General features: G+C 35.5%; 1 protein-coding gene across 1 annotated transcript; it reads right to left on the bottom strand.

Moving 5' to 3' along the window:
* Nucleotides 1-7,077: 7,077 nt before the first annotated feature.
* LOC104906162 (uncharacterized) lies at nucleotides 7,078-14,634 on the bottom strand. Its single transcript, XM_010694878.4, has 13 exons — nucleotides 14,477-14,634; nucleotides 14,162-14,238; nucleotides 13,451-13,510; nucleotides 13,305-13,358; nucleotides 13,155-13,215; nucleotides 12,918-12,994; nucleotides 11,809-11,858; nucleotides 9,895-9,977; nucleotides 9,629-9,699; nucleotides 9,383-9,533; nucleotides 8,168-8,325; nucleotides 7,979-8,077; nucleotides 7,078-7,434 (listed from the first exon to the last, which is right to left on the bottom strand). Exons 2-13 carry the CDS (start codon nucleotides 14,198-14,200, stop codon nucleotides 7,363-7,365), a joined length of 975 nt encoding a protein of 324 aa, XP_010693180.1. The 5' UTR covers nucleotides 14,201-14,238; nucleotides 14,477-14,634; the 3' UTR covers nucleotides 7,078-7,362.
* Between the last annotated feature and the right edge of the window lie 5,978 nt (nucleotides 14,635-20,612).

Raw genomic sequence — 20,612 nt, 5'->3', positions numbered from 1 at the left:
TTCTTGTAACATCCTTGCCACAACAATAAACATAGGATTCCCATCCAATTCTCATTTCATGTTTGTGATACGATAAAATTATGCATACTAATAATAATTAATTCCAACTCACAAGCCATACAACAAAGAAATACATACAGATTTTCAATTTGATTTCATGTTACCAAATAATCTTATCAATCATAACCAACAATAGTCCCCTATCATGATTCTAGGTTCCAATAAAACAATTCATAACTTGATATGATATTAACGTATCTAATTGAACTTGTACGCGTATGTACCTTGTAACGGAGTATCTTCCCTGACTACTTAAAATGTTCCGCTTATGAAATTGGGACCTAATCGAATAATAAAAAGTATTTCAGTGTTAAGTCCTTGATACTATTAAAATAAAATTAACTAACAATGTAAAACATAGTGTTTCGAATAATAAAATACACGTTCTTGTTGTTTAAACTTTCTTTTCATAAACTTTATTGATCTAACATATTTAGGACTTAATAATATGCTTGTAAATCTGATTTTTGTTAACTTATATTATACTTAGTTTATAATAACAAAACTTACACAACTGTACATAAGTGTAATAAAATCAGAATTGAGAATTAAATTCATCCTAAGAACTTCATAAATCTGATTTTCTTTAACTTTTACTATACTTTATTTACAAAACCAACCTAAACCATTATATACACAAATATTATAAAAAACAGATTTGAAAAATGAAATTATCATAAGAACTACAACACAATTATAAATCTGATTTCTCTTACTAATTCTATACTCTATTCATAATACAACTTAATCCAAGATATATATACGAATTACAAAAGTCATATTTTACAATTTAACAAAAGTAGTTTAGAAGATTTTTTTAATATATTGGAGTAACCCGCTAGCGACAACCACCGACGACGCGACGAAGAAATCCGGCAGCAACTATGCGACCCAACACCTCAACGTGAGCCACATACTCGCACAACACACACACACCGCACGTCAGAAGTCCCGCATGAACAACACACCACGTGTCGCACAACACCCTCGACGGAGTATTACATAAATCCAACAAGTTATGGTGCAACAACACAAACTTCATCGGTTCAGCAGCATTGGCATGGAGTTGTTAGTTTTTGGGATGGTTTATGGGTCAATTTGTCACGGTTTTGCCTTGATTTATGCGTTTTTATCTTGCTAGGTATATATGGTTCTTCTATGACAAGGAATGATCTATGAAATCAAATCAATAATATAGTTCATCCTATAATTTACCATGCACGAATAGGTAGAACTCTAGGTATCTATGTGTTGGTGGAGAGATGTTTATCTAGTTTCAAGTGTTCAAAAACCTAAATTTGTCATGTTCAAATCTTCTTCGTTAAGGGTTGTAAATTTCAGTTAGGATCTTCGAATCAAGTTGTTGGATGATGAATTAAAGCAATTCATATTACCCTATGTTTCCGTGATGACTTTAGGAGTCATCACAACTCAAAAACGCATCTCATCGGAGGCCCTCCAATTTAGATTGGGGATAAAATCCACTAATGTCGAGTTTCTGCCTTGATATTTGGTGTCCCCTGAACTAGTAGTTCAACAATATCAGAATTAACAATCCATTTTCGAAAGACCGTTTTGGTTCAATCTCACAACAATCTCTGTCACATGTCATTGGGTACTCAATTGCAAGACACAAGGAGCATCTCCACCAACTACTGCCCAAGGGAGATTCCCTATGTGAAATCTATCATATCCTTTGCTTAGCACATCGAACTTGAGGTAGCACAATGATTTGTAATCACTAGTAAAATAAATGCTATTTGCTGCGGTTAAAAAGTGCCCTATTGCTGCGGTTTTGGGCGCGCAGCAATTAAGGGGGCAGCAATAGAAATTAATAATATTGCTGCGGTTTTAAACCGCAGCAATATTTACAAATATTGCTGCGGTTTTTAGTACAAACCGCAGCAATATTATTATGTGTTATCAATTTAAAAGAGTATATTGCTGCGGTTTTTAGGCCAAAACCGCAGCAATAGACTCCGCGCAAGTAAAAAAAAAAAAAAAAATTTCAATTTCTCGACCGTCATTTTTTGTATAGTTATAGTACTACTATAATATGTAACATTGATTTCCTGCCATATCTCAAAACAGTTGACCCAAGAATCACAAAAGAAGTGGTATTCATGAACCCAGTAAAAGAAAGAAACTACATGGACACCATTAATACTAAGGTTATTGATCATTATTATGGAGCAATTCAAGGTGTTGAAGCTTAGTCTCCAAAACCTCATAACAGACCTGTCCCATCATGTACTAAAACGACATCATATCAGTTAATTGTTCAATTGACATCTTCCCTATAATTGACCTTGCCACTTTCTCTCTTTCATCCTTCAGCTTCAACTTCTTATAACCATGTCCATTCCTCACTGTTGCTCCCATCTGCTTCAGCCTATTTTCTTGCTGTACACTCAGTACACTATATGCTGTATTTTCCTGTTTATTTATTCATATTAGTTACCAAATATTTTTAATTCAAAAAAAGCAAAAGAAAGAAACCTTCCTCGTATTTCGAAATCGTTGGTCGAAGATGGTGGTTGGCGAAATCTTCATAGAAACACTATAACACAAAATAATCTGTAAAAATCGAACAAAACATGAATCGCGAAGCAGTTACTGGAAATTATTATATTTTACGAGTGAATTTAATCTGTAAAAAGAATGAATTAACAAGAGAAGATGATAGAGACCTGATGAGCGTGGAGATTGAGACAACGAAGCTGCTGTTGCTGCCATTTTCCGCCGTATGAGAGAGATTTCGACACCAGATTCTTCAGCGATTCTCTCACTATTTCTGATAGATCGACGGCGAATTCAATAATGAAGGAATGGCGAGCACAGGCGGCGGACGTGGTGGCTGACGACTCGTTGAACCGTGAGAGTTGAGGGTGAAGGGTGAGGATGAGGGTGAGGTTGAACCGTGGAGTGAGGGTGAGGATGAGAGTGAGGGTGAGGATGAGAGTGAAGGACTGAAAGGTGAGGAGGGAGAGGATGAAAGAAACGGCGGGTGGAGTGAGAAAATGAAGCGAGGAAAACAAAACCCTAAGTCACTCCGCGTTTTATATTTTTTTGGTATGATATTGCTGCGGTTTTTATTAAAAACCGCAGCAATATATTAAAATATTATTTTTTTAATATTATTTAATATATTGCTGCGGTTTTTGACAAAAACCGCAGCAATATGTCTGGTCAAATAGTCAACTTGTTTTCAAATTTTTTTCTATTGATACCATATTGCTGCGGTTTTAGGCCGAAACCGCAGCAATATATTTATTTTATATTTTATCTTTCTTTTTACGTGATATATTGCTGCGTATAGGTAAAACCGCAGCAATATCACCGCAGCAAATAGCATTTATTCTACTAGTGAATGTTTAGTTTGTTTAACATTTAGTGGGTTGTAAAAGCTAATCGAGCTCACTTTAGTTTATGTTAGCTTGTTTTTGGTCTGGATGCATCAACATTAGGTTGTACTTTTGTTTTTTAATTAATATAAATCTTCTCAATGTAAAAAAAAAACATATTATAGGAACATTGTTATCTAAAGAACTACCTAAAAAAAAAAAATAAGGAGCAATCTTCTAACAACAAACTATAAGAAAAATGAGGCAAACAAGTAAATATATCGGAAGCCACTAAAAGATCTTGAATGCATTCATTGTACACCTAAATGTACTTATGGTATACCATGCACTATTCCCAGCTAAAGTTGGAACTCTTTCATTTTGGTTAGTGTGCACCATTACCAGCAAGTTGGAATGATAGAAGTTTTCAATCATTTCTATACATCTCAATCTATAGGATTGCAACCTCTCACTTCAGAGGAGATCAAAAATGCTCTCTTTTCCTTAGCTGATGGTAAATCCCCTGGGATGGACAGTTATAACGTCGAGTTTTTCAAGACTTACTGGACAACTGTTGGAGACTGTATAACGGAAGCAGCGCAGCGGTTTTTCAGGACGGACCACTTTCTGAAAGAATGGAACCAAACACTGCTAATTTTGATCCCTAAGATTAACCCGCCGGTGGAGGTAAACCATTTACGACCAATTAGTCTTTGCAATGTTCTTTATAAATGCTTGGCTAAATGTTTAGTCCATCGTATGAAATCGTTGCTACCTGTTCTAATTGATGATTATCAGAATGCTTTTGTTCCCGGTAGGCAAATGAATGATAACATTCTTATTGCACATGAGATTACTCACCTTATTAATAGGCAAAGTCGTGGTGTGAACCATCTAGTTGCGCTGAAGTTAGACATGAACAAGGCCTATGACAGAGTAAATTGGGTTTTCCTTCTAAAGGTTCTGTATGCTTATGGTTTTCCGACCCACTGGGTAAAGATGATCCAGACTTGCATATCAACAGTCACATATAGAGTCTTGATTAATGGTAATGCTACTAACGCATTCGCTCCAACAATTGGATTACGGCAAGGCGATCCGTTATCACCTTATCTCTTTTTGTTTTGTATGGATATATTATCACGAATGACCAGTCTGGCTACTGATATTAGGAAATTCCAGGGTTTAAAGATTGGGAAGCAGGGACCAACAATCTCACATTTGTTTTTTACGGATGACTCTATGTTCTTCTTCAAAGCTTCCAGGGACTCTTGTCGGGCGGTGCAGACAGTCATCTCTCGGTTCTGTGCTATCTCAGGACAAGTTTTGAACTTACAGAAATCTTTTGTTAAATTCAGCCCTAACACTCCAGTGGAAACTCAAACTGACTACAAAGCTATATTGTGTAAGGATTCACAAGCCTCCCTTGGTACTTATCTTGGAATCCCGATTGACTTCCAGACTACTAAAGTACAACAGTTTACCCCCCTATGCGATAAAATTAGTCAACGAATTTCTAGTTGGAGCTACACTCATATCTCTCAACCAGCCAAATTGATTATAATTAACTCCATTCTCATTGGTGCTATCCTAAACCACCTGGCTGTTTTCCGAATTCCAACCACAATAACAAATAAAATCGACAGTCTGTTGGCCTCCTTCTTCTGGAAAGATGCTCATGGTAGAGGTGTTCATTGGAAGAAGCGGAACCTTATTCAAGCTCCACGCAGCTCCGGGGGTCTAGGTATTCGGAATGTAAGTTTGTTTAATCAGGCACTGTTAATGAAAAAAGCTTGGCGACTTTCTCGGAATCCGCACTTGCTCCTTGCCAAGGTTTATAGTAAAAACAGAACGGAGGGATGCTCTCCATTGCGTTTTTCACAACAGACTTCTTGGGGTCGTAAAGGGATATTTTTGGCGGACAAATTACTCCAAAGGCACATGCACTGGAAGGTGGGTAATGGTAGGAACATTAGAGTCTCCACGCCGGTATGGCTGCATGGCTTACCTCCTGTTGACCTCGTTATCAGAAGTCCAGAACATTAAGGTAAGTGATTTAATGCTTCCGAACCAACAGAGGTGGGATCTTTGCACTTTGAATCGACTTTTTGAGCCAGATACAACACGAGAAATTAGAGGTCTGAGCTTCCTACTGACCTGCAACAGAGGGATGAACAGTTTTGGCCTTATAATATCTCAGGTAACTATTCAACCAAATCGGGGTATGTAATGCTACTCCAACAGCAAAACGAAATCTGCAGCATGACACCCAACAGGGACACTACGTTCTTTCGTATTCTCTGGGGGTTGCGCATCATGCCAAAATGGAAACTTTTTCTTTGGAAGTTATGGCACAACGGGTTAGCCACGGCTAATAATCTTTTTACCCGTGATATTGGTAGTTCGAGTGAGTGTCCAATTTGCCTAGCTGACATTGAGGATACTCAGCACTTATTCCGTCAATGTCCTCTAGCCATCGAGGTCTGGGATAGATGCTTTCTAGGACTACAGATGAATGGAAGCACTGCCGGCACATTTCGTGAATGGCTTACTCATTGGGTGCTTTTCTTTCATAAAGAGGACACTGCTACTCCTAGGTTATCTACTTTCGTGGGTGGCTTGTGGGCTATTTGGCTTCTTCAGAATGAGCAAGTATTTCGCAGGAGTCGGCCTACATTACAATCGATCATTAACCGTAATAAAACCACTGAAGAGCAGCATGCCATTTTTATCGCCCAGTTTAACCAAACTTGAAATCCCAGAGATCCAACTACGCCACCCGATTTTCAGTGTGCAAATTTGGGTCAGCATGTAACCCATCCAGGGACCTTTGTTGTCCAGATAGATGGTGTTTGGAACAAGAAAAAGAAAACAGGAGGGCTGGCTTGGGTGAACAGTCTCAATTCAACTTCTGAGACGCCTTTTTTGGGAGATTTTTGCCACGCAAACTCAGCCTTAGCTACTAAAGCTACGGCGTGCCTTAACACAATACAATGGGCAAAAGACACGGGACATATGAATCTTCGTATTCTCACTGATTCCTATAGGTTAGTTCACTTACTCGCAACAACAGACACCAAGGATATTACCCTCAAATGGACTCTCACTAAGATTAGAACACTAGGCATGGTGTTTCAAACTTGTCAAGTACTTCGAGTCTCGCGCGATCAGATTACAAGGGCTACTCAGTTAGCACGATGGTGTCAAAGAAGTAGAATAGGTTTTAATACAAGTTTATCTTTGTAGTCTTTGTTTTTTCTTGTAAGTTTTACCTTATGTCAAAAAAAAAAGTTCTATAGGATTCTTATCTGAGATGCAAGCGTTGACTTCGTAAATTTTTGAGACAGTTGTAGACAAGATTTCAAATAATAGGGCAGCAACAGCACCTCCACACGTTACATCAAATAAAATGTGCAAGTTGGTATCCATAACCTAGGTTGCACAAAAACAGTTATGGGTACAGACGGAAAACAGTGAGATTTTAAAATTTTAGGAATAGATACGCGTTACCCATACAGGATACGTATCGTATCGGATACGAGTATCCTCCAAGCCATTACTACAATTTCAGTCAACACAAATTCTTGGAGAATTAGTAAAGCACTTCAGTTAAAGATGCAAGCCTGGCTCTTCAACATCACCTACTTATTTTATCGTGACTATTTAAGAGACGTTTCGTTTAATTAGGAGTTCTCTTCAGCCTTTCTTAAAATGAACACAGGATAGTTGCAAATTTCAACCATCAAGTAATGGTTACTCTGCCGAGCCTCCTAGGATTCAAAAGTGTTCATCATCATTCCAATGATGCACGTTCTCAAAGTGTGTTCAATGTATTTCACATAAATATTCGTAACAGTTACGAATGAGGATTGTATAGATCAGCCAGTTCCAGCCTTAAGGAGCAGTAGCTGGCTGCAAGCTGAGGTAAATTTCTCTCAAAGAATAAAAAGAAACCTCTTCATAAATGGGGTCCATGAAGATGAGTGCCAGCATGAAATCCTTCTGTATAAGCTGTATTTTTGAAAAGCATCTGTAGGAGAAAAAAGAACCCTTTACATTAAAGTTTCTGTACCAAATTTAATCACCTGTCTCTTCAAAAGAGTGGCAGAAGATGGATCTGACAAAACGATGTTATCATAAACAGGCTACATGATGAATGAATTGATGTACCCTTTATGGTATAAAAAGTTCTGAACAAAAATAATGAGACTACAAACAGGCTGCATGAATAAACAGATCTATGTACACTTCATGGGGCTTCTGATTTTGCACACCAAATGAATACACCTATGCAAGTCCACTGAGGTTCAAGTAAACATATTACAGTACATAACAAACATGCAATCTGAAACAGGGTTGACGGAGACTCCCACCTTCAGATATGTTCAAGGTAAATTTACATTGGAATTCAAGCACTTTCATAATATACATGCGCTTAAGATACTACCAATTTTTTTTTTTAATATAACCAACAGATAATGGAAAGAGAAAAGGATAAAACCCATAACCAGAAAAGGCTTACTTCAGAGGCACATAAGATTAAACAGAGAGACGAGTTGCAGAATATAACTTACAGCTAGGTGGCTTAGCTCTGAGTGAAGGCGTTTTCGGATATTCTCAGATGCTACAGCTCCAAGATCTTCTCCATCCTTTGATATTGTCTCCTTGTTAATCTGAAAATGAACCCCTCAAAATTGATATCAGCATCATCTTATATTGCATTAAAGGAAAGTGATATAGTCATATAGACATATAGTACTCACCTCAGAAAAGATGAGAGCAGAAGTTTTATCCAATATCTCATTCACAAAGAGCTCGGGATTGGAAAAAGGTGTCGATCTAGTAACTGCATTTACAGTTTTACCTTTTGCAGATTTATTCTTGACCTTATTTTCCTCAACAGGTTGCTTGATAGATTTTCCTATAAGAAGGGGGGAGAAAAGGATATCATCCATAAGGAAAGAGTATACTAACTCCAAAGATGATGAAAAAATGTAAATTATAAAAATCATATAGCATTTCTTTATCCAATGTTCAGGGATCTGGTTGTCTGAACTGTTGGGCACATAGCTGGGTATTTAACTTTCAGCAGGATCCAAAGCTAGCTCAAAAGATTATGTACATCGAACTATTGATGTTGAGGGTAAACCAGTCCGTAAATGGCACTCAGGTACTAAAACCCCAAGATGACCAGCAAGAAAGGATTATTTTCTAGAGAGCATTTCTCTCCACTCTTTGAAAGAAAGAACCTAATGACCCATTTGGTAAGCGACATTTAACGCTTATGAACCTCATATTTTCAGCTGAAATAAGGGTCCTCCCTAATGCTCTTATTCCTACTTGCAGATTTGATCTCCGCACGCCCTCTTCTTCCTTCGTCTTGAATATACTAAATTTCTCTCTAGGCACATTCTGTTTTTCGCGTAGAAGGCTGGAACAAATATATATACGAAAATCTAATTCTCTTATTACTAAAGCTATGAATTTCAAAATTGATTTCGAATCGAAATTCAAAAGATAATTCAGTAAGACAGCTTTTCCTATCTACAACTATAATACAGTTCTAGGGGTCTGCTTTAAGAAATCCCAAAATAAAGTAACTTCCACACTGTAAAATAGTAAGGCTTTCCTCTGCTAAGCCTGAGTAAAAAAATTGTTACTTATATTTCACCTTTAATAGACCATGGTTCTAACAAATATTAGGATGCAGGAAAAGAGGGGGAGGGGGGACTGATCACATGCTGCCATCCATCTACAATCAGGAGTAGCCACATAAATGATTGCATCTTAATGCAAACAATTTATGTACCAAATGACATCATATGCATTTCTGTCCCAATGTCATTCATCTCCATAAGAAGAGAACATTTAAGTATATATTTTGTATCTAGTTGCACAAGCACAAAGAAGGTATTATACTAGATTGCTAATCAACAAGTCAATTTTCAAAGACTTATTGCCCAAAGGAGAAGTATTACCTGTGACAGGGCCACTATTTGCAGATTGACTATTCTTAAGAGCAACTTCTGTGGAAGCTGATTTAGCAGTAGATTCAGGCAATACTATGGCATCAGATGGGGCAAAAGCAGCCAAATCAGGAGGTTGATCCTTGCCAACAGGAGGATTAGCCTATGTTCAAGCACAAGGTAGCTTAGCTTAGCCAGAAAACCACATCCTGATTCACCTACATAACCAATCGATAGCACCTGGTAATGCGGCCTAACCTCAAGATCAACATATGCAAGATCTCTTCCAAGTGATTTTAGAAACTTGTCCAGGTCAACAGTAGAAAGAGCTGCCATCAAAAAATAAAGAAAACATCATGTAAAAACTCACACTTTCCTAGATGTCTATCATGTAAAACTCCTCAAATTCGTTAATGTCCCCTCAAATATTAGTCAGTATTTTTCCAATAAGAGTACAAGGAATGAAAAAGGAAAATATAGATAATTCTATAGGAATCCAAACATGAGTAACCGTCCCTAATTACCTATTGTCATGTCATTTGATAATGGGTGGAACATAACGCGCTTCTGAGATCTCAGCCCTTGATCCAATAACAAAGCGACATGCCTTTACAATCAAACGTATAAGTAAAAGAGTGAGTTCCTGAACTGTGGTTATGGAATAAAATGTGTAATGAATATTTAAACACATGTATCAAACAGATGCCAGTATTTTCTTAATAAACCATAGTTCTAATATCTCTACCACCAAACGAAAATTATTTATAAGCAGGCCAAAATTAAAGAATCTTTCACTAAGAAAATATATGTCAGTGTGATCCAGTACACAATTTAATTTGATACATGGTACAGAAACAAGACATGGGAATACCACCTGCTGTATTGTGGGTTTTGGGTCTTACGCTTTTTATTATGTTTTTCTAAAGCAAAAAATACAAACAATAACTCAGGAGTCATGCACATTTGCAAGCACACGTACACAAACACATACACTGTGTTACTCCAAATCACCTACAGAGCACTCTACCCCACGTGTCACATGTTGGCATAATACTTGATTCGACATGGTACACACCTAGGATCCTTCATCAACTGACATGATTCATGGTCCTCACTAAGGTGTGTAATTGTTGATGAGGAGGTGGCGGTCTAAAAGCATCACTAGAAACCTATCAAGCTCAAAACCACAGCCTAAGTGATGTCAGCGTGCCATTGTGATTTCAGGCACGAGAACAATATGTTTAGAACTTTTTAATTTTTGATTGGAACAATTTATCAGTTGCATCTGTAAAAATTGCTACCAAAGAGACCTGCACTCCGATACAGGAAGTCATTAGTTGCACTAATTGATTTTTTTTCCCATTGAGAGCTTGGATCCTACATTCTGATGCATAAACATAACTTGTATTTTGCCAAGTTGTCTTTTTGTTTGCAGCAAATTTTGTTGGTTTAATTCAAGAATTCATATTGTTTGTCCTCCAGCTTGCGCTTCTATTATTAATTTTTTTTTAGGAAAAGAAAACAGCATACCCATTCATGTACAGGACATAGAGAGGGAGACGGGGTGGGAGAGAGAGGAAAGAGAATTTGGGTAAGTTGCGTCGAGAATATGATTCCAGGGATATGTTTGTAAACTACTCGTGAACAAGCTCGGTGAACAGCCCATTTGTTACACAGATGAACATTAATCCTGGTTAATAAATGAGCCAAACTCGAAACCTTTGTGTTCAACACTTCAACTAGTCAATGTCCGTGACAACTTGTTTAATACTTGCAGCTTCTTTAGAAAAATTGCCTTCTTAGGATTTATTTTGGTTTTAGTGGAGCAAATCAATAAATCACTTATCAATATGCAAATAATTCTTTGTTTATGTACTGGTTGCTAATTGTTTCTCTATTAAACTGAATTATTTCCACTTTTGGTAGCTGTAGCTATATTTTATTTGGACTGATTCACTTTAAACTCTTAGCTGTTCATATGGATTTATATATTATCAGAATTGTTGCTTCAATCTTTAAAAAAAAAATGAAATTGCAAAGCTCGTAAATTAGACTAAACTCATTTATATTTCAAGGCTTAACCTAAAAATCTAAGCTGAGTGTTCATGAGCCGAGCTTGAACAAGTGAAAATTTAAAGCTCGTTCGAGCTTGAGTGGTGCTCAAACACCTATAATCCTTCATCAAGTTTAGCTTGAACAAGCTAAAACTCCACTCGACTTGTTTGCAAACCCAGTTATGAGTCATGAGTAGGTGTATGACTAACAGTTGTAATTTAGTCTTTTAATGTTGTTATGATCCTATGCCATCCAGATTATTTGCTATTCCTCCCATTCCATTCCTTTCCCAAGTTCCCCATCCAAACAATGTGCAAGTGTTAAAAGGTAAAGCTACTATATAGCTTTCTGAATGAACATATTAAAGAAGATAAAATTAATACCTCGCAGATTCATTCGCTAGTGCAAATGGAGTTACACAACCCAATGGTACCTGGAAAGCCAAGCAAACAATCATGTCAGGGTTCTTACCCAGATTTCAGCAGGGTACAGCTAAATTGCAATTTAGGAGAGGTATTGAAAAAACAAAATTGCTTCTTCCTATAAGCGCAGTAAATTTTTATCTCTCTAATTCGGTCACGTACAAAGAATTGTTTGTAAACAAAATGCCATATTCCCTAGACTCAGGTATAGATGTCAAATATAGGGAATGGGAATGGATCTGAGTGCTTGATACAAAAAATCTAAGAAAATGTGTTCAAAAAATTATCATCCCGAAATTAGCTAAATAAACATCATCCCGAATTAGCTATATACATAAAACCAATGTGTATTTAAGTGCGGCAGATATTCTGTAGCCTAAGTTTATGAAATCTTAAATTGGGCTAGGCGGAGCTTTTCTAAAGAGACACAGGAGAAGTGCAAAAAGGAGCACAATGACCTTTTTTACATCAAAAATTTTGCTTTTTAATAACTCTATATATGTTTGTATCACAAAAGAAAAGAAGAGAAAAATAGGTGCAACAAACAGTTAATTGTCACAGCCTCCATCAGGAGGAGGAGTGAAAACCATCAAACATGCACCAAAGAAGACAACCAGAGCTCCAACCATCTCGAACCCTCTCGCTGTAGGATTATATACCTAATGTCTGCTTGGCTCTAATGGTGGATATCGGCTTCAATTGGTAGATCTACGTTTTCTCCTCAAACCCCTACATCTCAAAAAACCTTGAATTGTAACGTCTTCACGGAAGTCTTAAAAGACCAAATTTCACTTAGACCTCCTTCCCCTCTTTTTCATTCCTCGTAGCCTTGATAGTCAAGTGAAAAATGACGTACCCAACCCGTGTTCCATACTCAAATCCTTGTTATGGTCATTTCGGCACCGGTATGTGGCCCAATATGTGGTGTGCAGGTGACAAAGAAAAAAAATGTAATATTAGGTTTGCAATAGTCTTGTCTGAATACTTAAGTGGCATCAATAGTGTATGACGGAAGTAAAAGATATATGAATGGAAACTTGGATTTACAGAACCAAATGTTAGATACCCACCTGAAGTACATCCCCTAAGGCTTCTTCAGGTGCCATTCTTAAGCCTCCTTTTCCCAAACCAAGCCTCACTGACAAAACTGCTCAGCTTCGAAGCATGAATACTTTCATAAATTACACAAAATTTGAACAAAAGAGATGAACTTAAATCCTAATGGTAATCTCCAAGAAGAGGCTTATATACTAGAGAATTTTAGCAGCGTTGTTACATTTATTAATGGCTACATAAGAACAATGTACCTTTCATGTCTACTTTTGTTTCTGCTAGAGCAGAAACTATGTAAAATCGGTGTTTTTTGTCCTGCATAAACACCATCAAACGAAACCATTGAAAACACAAAAAACCAACAATATTGAATTATATTGACTAGAAAATCATTACCATTTTACCTTAAGAAACAAATTTTTGCAAAATGCACCCTCCTTATTAGCAAGGTATTTCAACTAGACATCAAACAAAAAAAAAAGTATTTGTACACCATTAGAGATACATGCAAATAAATAAGAAATACTAATGGACGTCAGCAGCTACTTACAGCAGCTTCCACAGTTAGAACGACGGGATGCTCGTATTGCTCAAAATCAAGGTCAAGCTCCTGTATTGCACCATTAAGTTCTCTTTAAATATAACATATATTACAAAAAAATTAATACTATGGAAACACTTTTTAATAATAACCTACTGTCGTAGTTTTCATAATCTTTATTGATATACTTTCAGATAAATTAGCAATCAAAATTCATTCTTGAATAGGGAAACTGTCTTAAATTATGAAACCAAAGGAATACTTCTCGAAATGTACACCTCGCCATTTCTTTGCTTCCTTTACTTATCTATACAATATGACACCTAACTTAGAAAAATAAAATCCAAAAGAACCCTCCAATTTTCCCCTTCATGCAATCCCGTTATGAAATCGACCAAGACAATCCAATCAAGTGATATTAGAACACATAAAAAATTGTAACATTCATCTCACAATGTTTTGTTTACATCCTCTCCTTTTCTTTTCTTCCATCACCTACCTATAGAGTATAGAGTATAGAGTATAGACTATGCCACCTTACTTATTACATAAAGATCCCAAAAAACCCTCCTATTTTATTCTTCATGCAATCCTGACAGACGATATAAGAAATCGACCAAGGCATCCCATCTAGTATTTATTAGAACCCATCAAAAACTGTAACATTCATCTCCAATCTTTTGTTTACAAAAAAATATACAAAATTGATAAGAGTCAAACCTTCAAGCGAGCTAGAAGCTGTTCCTTGGTCCAACCCATGTTTTAACCCTTGAAATTACGCAAGCTAAGCAACTGTTCTGTAAGATGCAAAGAATGAATGCAGAAATCAATGGCGTATGCACTATGCAAGAGGGGTTTTAGTGGGTTCAACCGTTCAACTAAACCCCCAAAAAATTCAATAATTTTGAATTTAACAATGAAAATAATTGAGATGCAATACATAAATTCTGAATTTATCCCAAAAATGTGTAAGCTATAGAAATCTTAAAACATATATTAAAAATAATTCTAAATAAACATTTGTTCTACTCTTACTCTTCTTGTCTGCTCCTCAAATTCGGCGAAAGTGATTTGAGGGTGGAAATGCAGAATATGTTAGCTCGATGATGAGAGAGTAGTAATTGTAATCGAGAGTTAGGGTTTAGAGGAGAAATGCTTTGTAAATAAATTAACGCCTTGTTTGGTTGACAAAACAAATCATGAGAAGTGCAAATTCCTAAGAAGTAGAAGTATATGAAGTTGTTTGGTTGGCAAAATCATGGGAATTTGCACTTTCTAGGAAATTCTACTTCCTCCCAAATGGAAGAAGTTACTTACCTAGGTCCCCTTAGATAATGGGAAGTTCTACTTCCCATTATCAACCAAACACAATTTTACACTTTCTAGGAATTTCAAATACATGGAAAAAACAACTTCCTAGGAAGTATGACTTCCTATATACAACCACACAAGGCCTAAGAATTTCTTTTTAAAAAAAAATGAAAAAAAAAGAGAAAAGAAATAATATGATGTAAATAAATGAAGTAATCTTATATTGTTGTGATTTAGAGAGATTTAAAGAAATAATGGAGAGTATGCTATTGTAGTTGTCTTCTTATTTTCTCCCGCGAATTGTGATATATATAGTGTCGGGTGAATAATTCACCCTGTGATATATCATGTTATTGTAGCTGCGCAGTGAAATGTTTAATCTTGCATGTCAAAATACAAAGTCGTTTTTATCCGTTCACTGTTTACATGGAATATTACAACACTACTCCTTGAACGGACCCTAAAACGTAAACTACGGGGTCACAACTGCCTTATTAAAAACTTTGCATTTGAAGAGTCCTAATGGGATAAAAACAAACATAAAAGAAAAGGAGTATAGTTGGAATTTGATATGCCAATAATCCTATATGCTTTTCTGCTCGTTACAACCTTGCCAAGAAAAATCATATATGGGAGAAAAATTTGGACAAAGGAAAAAGAGTACAGAACATATAAGGCCCCACCCTCAATTTAACGTATATCTCGAAAGCGACGCAGACCACTCAAGTTTACAAACTCTTGGAATTGCTTTGCTGGCAAAACCTTTGTAAGTAGGTCGGCTAAATTGTCGAATGATTGAACTTATGTGACATTGATTGTTCCTTCCTTCTCCAATTCGTAAGTGGAAAAGAATTTAGGATCGATATGCTTTGTTATGTCACCTTTGATATAACCTTCTTTAATTCGTGCAATACAAGCAATATTATCTTCATGGATGATACTTTGACCTTCTTGTGTCTTTTTTGTACCACTTTTCCTGAGTATGTGATGGGTCAAAGATTTCAACCATACACATTCTCTACTAGCTTCATAAAACGCGATTAATTTAGCTTGATTTGATGAAGTAGTTGTTAGAGTCTATTTTGTTGGCTTCTAAGATATTGTTGTGTTTCCGTAGCTACAAAGATAACCAATTTGCGACTTTGCCTTGACTAGATCTGACAGGTAGCCTACATAAACATATCCTACAAGGGTAGGATTTCCTTCTCGTGCATATAATAAACCCATATCCGTTGTCCCGTATACATGGCGGAGTAAGTGTTACTCCATTCCAGTGCTTGTTTGTAGGTTCAGAGTTATATATAGCTAATAAATTGACCGAGAATGCAACCTCTGGTCCAGAATTGATGGTTAAATACATTAAAGCTCCAATGGCACTTAGGTACGGTACTTCGGGACGGAGTGTATCCTCGCCTTCCTCTTGAAGGCGGGAAGTATCGTCATCAATTTTTAAGCAATGAACAACCATAGGTGAACTAAATGGATGTGATTTGTCCATATAGAACCTTTCAGTACTTCCTCGACATAATTGGATTGGCGAACAAGGATCCCATCGTTTAGGTGTCCTGTAAACCGAGACAAAATATGCTCTTCCCCGGATCATTCATCTCAAATTCCTTCATCATGCATTTAGCGATTTCTTTGATTTCACGGGTGTCCTGATGATATTTAAGTCATCAACATATACCGAAATCATAACAAACCCATTTTCAGTTTGTTTGATGAAGACACATGGACAAATTTGGACGTTCTTGTAGCCTCGAATCTTGAGGTATTCGCTGAGACAGCTATACCACATCTGTAATACTCCGTATTTTTAGTAAGTTATTATTTATATTTATATAAAAGTTTTAGTTTTTAAAAAAGTTTTATTTACTAAAAAGGCTTACTATTTATTAGAAAGGCTTTTATAAGAAAGGTTTTGGTATTTAAAACAAATTTTAGCCCAAATGAATTTTGGGCCTAACTTTTAAGTTTTACATTCAAGTAGTTGGTTCAAAATAAAATTAAAAATATTTTAAAGAAAATCCAAAAAGGTTTACAAAAAAGAAAAAAGGAAAAAAAAAGATTTTATAAAAGGAAAAAGAAAAAGAAAAAAAGGAAAAAGGAAATTTTTTAGAATTAATCTCACACGGCTAAGAAACTTAGCGTGTGATAAAATTTTGTTTATTTTTTTCCTTTTAAGTGATCTTTTAGTTATTTTACCTTTTATAGCTACGTATTATGAAATAATTTATATCTTTTCCTAATCTTAGTTAGATAATCATAAATATTAGCTATATCCTAACTAGATTAGTTTATCTTTTTTCCTATATTTATCTTTTAGTTTCCTATTGCTATTTCGATTTTACTTTTCCAACTAGTATAAATAGGTGTCCACCCATCATATTTTTCACACCAAATTTGAGAAATAAATCTATTTTCTCACGTTTAAACTCTCTCTCTTCTAGCCTATTGTTTCTCTTTCTCCCTAATAATTATTAATTTTCAAGGTGCGTGTATTTGTAGATCTTTAATAATTGTTTTGCAAGTGTAGTATCATGTTTTTAGGAAAATATTTTGGATTGAAATACATGTTTTTATGAGTTTTATTATGAACTACATCTGTTTTATATGAAGCATGATTGAATGTTTACAGATTTTATTTATAAACTTTGAATTATGTCTTTCGTCTAATATATTTATAAAGTTTGATATTTGAATTTATATTCAAATATTCTAGAAGGATTTTGATCTTTTGATTCATGTTTAAATATTTAAAAAGGAGTGTTTTTGAACTATTATTATTTTTCAAAGGTTAACCCTTAAGCAAGTTATTTTATTTATGCCTTTATATGGCTAAGTTTTAAGAATTATTATTCTTTTTAAAGGAGGATTATTTCAGAAGGATTTTTATTAGTTATATGATCTTTTATGATCACAATTATAAAGAGGCAACGACTTGTTATTTATTAGCAAGAACGGTAGCCATTATATTATTTACCCATGTACTTTTTGTATAAGTCATGTGGACAAGGTAGTAACCCCTCGTAATAGACTCAGTAAGAAATATGAAACTTGGGGGGTGTGCACACTTTAGGAAAGGTACCTAGGCAAGGAAAAAATAATTTTTATCAAGGTTATATACTTTATATTATACAAGTACTATCAAGTATCCAGATAGGTTTTTTGAAATTAAATATTTCAAAAGTTTAATTAAATAAAGTGTTTAATATTCCGCATATACATGTACTCAGTATTTTTACTGACACGCTTTTGTTTTGTTTTGTTTTATTGCATTATCCCTGTGATGACCCTATTTTGGCGAGCAGATTTTACAGGTTGATATGATGCATACTTCATATGGGGGAGCTAGTGAGGAATCATAATTAGTCAAGGAGTAGTTATTTTATTTTCTTTATTTTTCGTTGTTATTTAGTTGTACAAAAATATTTATATTAATAAAGAACAGGTATTTAAGTTATTTCCGCTGCATTAGTTTAAATTCACTTAGTAGTTAGTACTAAAGCCTTTAACGTTTTCACGTGGCAGTAATACTCTCAAGTTTCTCAAGGAGTTTTATATTAAAATAAGTTTTTCCAAAAGAGAGAAATTTGGGAGCGTTACAACATCCTTCTAGATTGTTTTAAACCGTAGAGTGATTTTTTTCAATTTTATGGAATGTAGCTCTCGAGGTTTTGACCTCAAGGATTCCGATAGTTTAAGTCCTTCTAGGACTCTCATATAGATATCAGTGTCAAGTGACCCATAGAGATATGCTGTCACGACATCCATGAGGCGCATTCGTATTCCTTTGCATGCAGATAGACTTATGAGGAATCTCAGTGTCATGGCATCTACCACTGGTGAGTATGTTTCCTCATAGTCAATTCCAGGTCTCTGGGAGAAACCATCATACGATTTCATTTTTCTCATTTCATTTTCGCACGAACACCCATTTATACCTAAAAGGTTTACTCCCTTTGGGGTCTGGGTTATAGGGCCGAACACTTCTCGTTTTTCGAGCGACTTCAATTCAACCTGAATGGCCTCTTTCCGCATTTAAGCCAATCACTACTTCGTCGACATTCATCCACTGATCTTGGTTCGGTGGCCTCAAGATCAATGGTGATTTCTGTGGCAATTGAATATGCAAAAATTTCATCAATCGGGGTTTTTTACCCTGTTCTATTATTTTCTAGAATGGACAAAATTTATTGAGATTTCATGAAATCACTGCTTCGTCAACATTCATCCACTGATCTTGGTTCGGTGTCCTCAATATCAATGGTGATTTATGTGGCAATTGAATATGCAGAATTTCATCGATTGGAGTTTTTACCTTGTTCCATTGCTTTCTAGAATGGACAAAATTTATTGAGATCTCATGATTGTCGACGCTCGCATTCACGCTTCCCCTCAAATGTAGCATCTCATTCTTTGAGTTCATTTTGGGGGTTAATGACATTTTCATCATTTGAAAATTGTTCTAATTTAGAAGAATCGTCAGTTTTCTCATTACTTGTTTCCATTCTTCTAGACTTTCTCGATTTCAAATCTTTGGCTCCGAGTGGTCTTCCACGTACGCCTTTTGCGTGTTGTGGATTCATTTGTAAGTGGATTTTTCGTTTTTTCTCTTGGGATTTCAACCCGTGCAAGAGTATTCACAGCCGGTATATCTGATTTTATCACTCCTCGCAAATCAGTGAATGCATCCGGGCGCGATGCCGTATTCTCATGACCTACGATATCGAGGAACCTTTTTAATAAAAATAGGAAACGGTAATCACTCCGGTCCCATATGCTTGCATCAGTCTTCCATACAAACATAATATAAATATCATAATGAACATGCTTCACACAACGGCGTAAAACATGCAAATCCAACTTAATAGTAATCACATATAAACTCAAAATAGTTCCCTAGACATGAAAATACATAATTATCATCCTTAAATCATGACACTAATCCAATCAACACATAAGTATATACGTACCTTGTGTAGACAAATCGAGTGGCCACTTTCACAACCTTAAAAGTCGCCTAAAGAGAATTCCCCCCTAAAATAATCAATATAAACCCACAATTAATCCTTTATGAATTTACTGCAATAATAAAATACTTCAAAACCTTATTAAAAGTGTTTAAAAACCCTTTTCATCATTAAAATTTAAGTATTAAAGCCTCATGTATTTAGGGATGTCAATTGTAGAGAAACTTTCAGGAAGTTTGTAACAACCCGATAATTCTCTCTTTTCCAAAAATACTTTTCAAATATAAAACTAGAGAATCATCAAAGCATTATTGCTCGTGTGATAACGTATCGGCTTATTCAGAATTTTGCAGCGGAAAACATATAACTAACTTTAGAATGGAAATATCATAAATAACAAAGTTAACTTTAAAACCAAACAACACTGTTAATGTTAACTTCAAACCAAACTTAAATATAAATTTATCTACTATCACTAGTAGAATAATTGCTTATTGTTGCGGTGATATTGTTGTGGTTTTACCAATACGCAGCAATATATCACGTAAAAAGAAAAAAATAAATAAAAGAAGTATATTGCTGCGGTTTCGACCGAAAACCACAGCAATATAGTTTAAACGAAATTTTTTTGAATTTTTTTTACCATTTGACCAAAAATATTGATGTGGTTGCTGGCAAAACCGCAGCAATATATTAAAATAATATAAAAAAAATTATTTTAATATATTGCTGCGGTTTTTGTCAAAAACCGCATCAATATGACCTTAAAAAGTATTTAAAGATACTAGGTTAAAAGCCTCTCCTCATTCTCTAACCCTAAATAACATTCGTGCGTGCGCCTCTCACCACACATCTCCTCTCACGCCTCACTCCTCCTCTCTCACATG

This window comes from Beta vulgaris, chromosome 2 (genome assembly GCF_026745355.1).
Source record: "Beta vulgaris subsp. vulgaris cultivar EL10 chromosome 2, EL10.2, whole genome shotgun sequence".
NCBI lineage: Eukaryota > Viridiplantae > Streptophyta > Magnoliopsida > Caryophyllales > Amaranthaceae > Beta > Beta vulgaris.
Note: the sequence above shows the minus strand (reverse complement) of the source record. Positions and strands in the feature narration are given on the sequence as shown.

Bases quoted from the DNA above. Each gene is read 5' to 3' on its own strand.
- LOC104906162 (XM_010694878.4), bottom strand. From the start codon at position 14,200: ATGGGTTGGACCAAGGAACAGCTTCTAGCTCGCTTGAAG. The intron at 13,216-13,304 runs GTAAAATGGTAA...GTGTTTATGCAG, and splicing joins GCAAAAATTTGTTTCTTAAG to GACAAAAAACACCGATTTTA. The intron at 11,859-12,917 runs GTGGGTATCTAA...TTGGCTTTCCAG, and splicing joins CCTTAGGGGATGTACTTCAG to GTACCATTGGGTTGTGTAAC.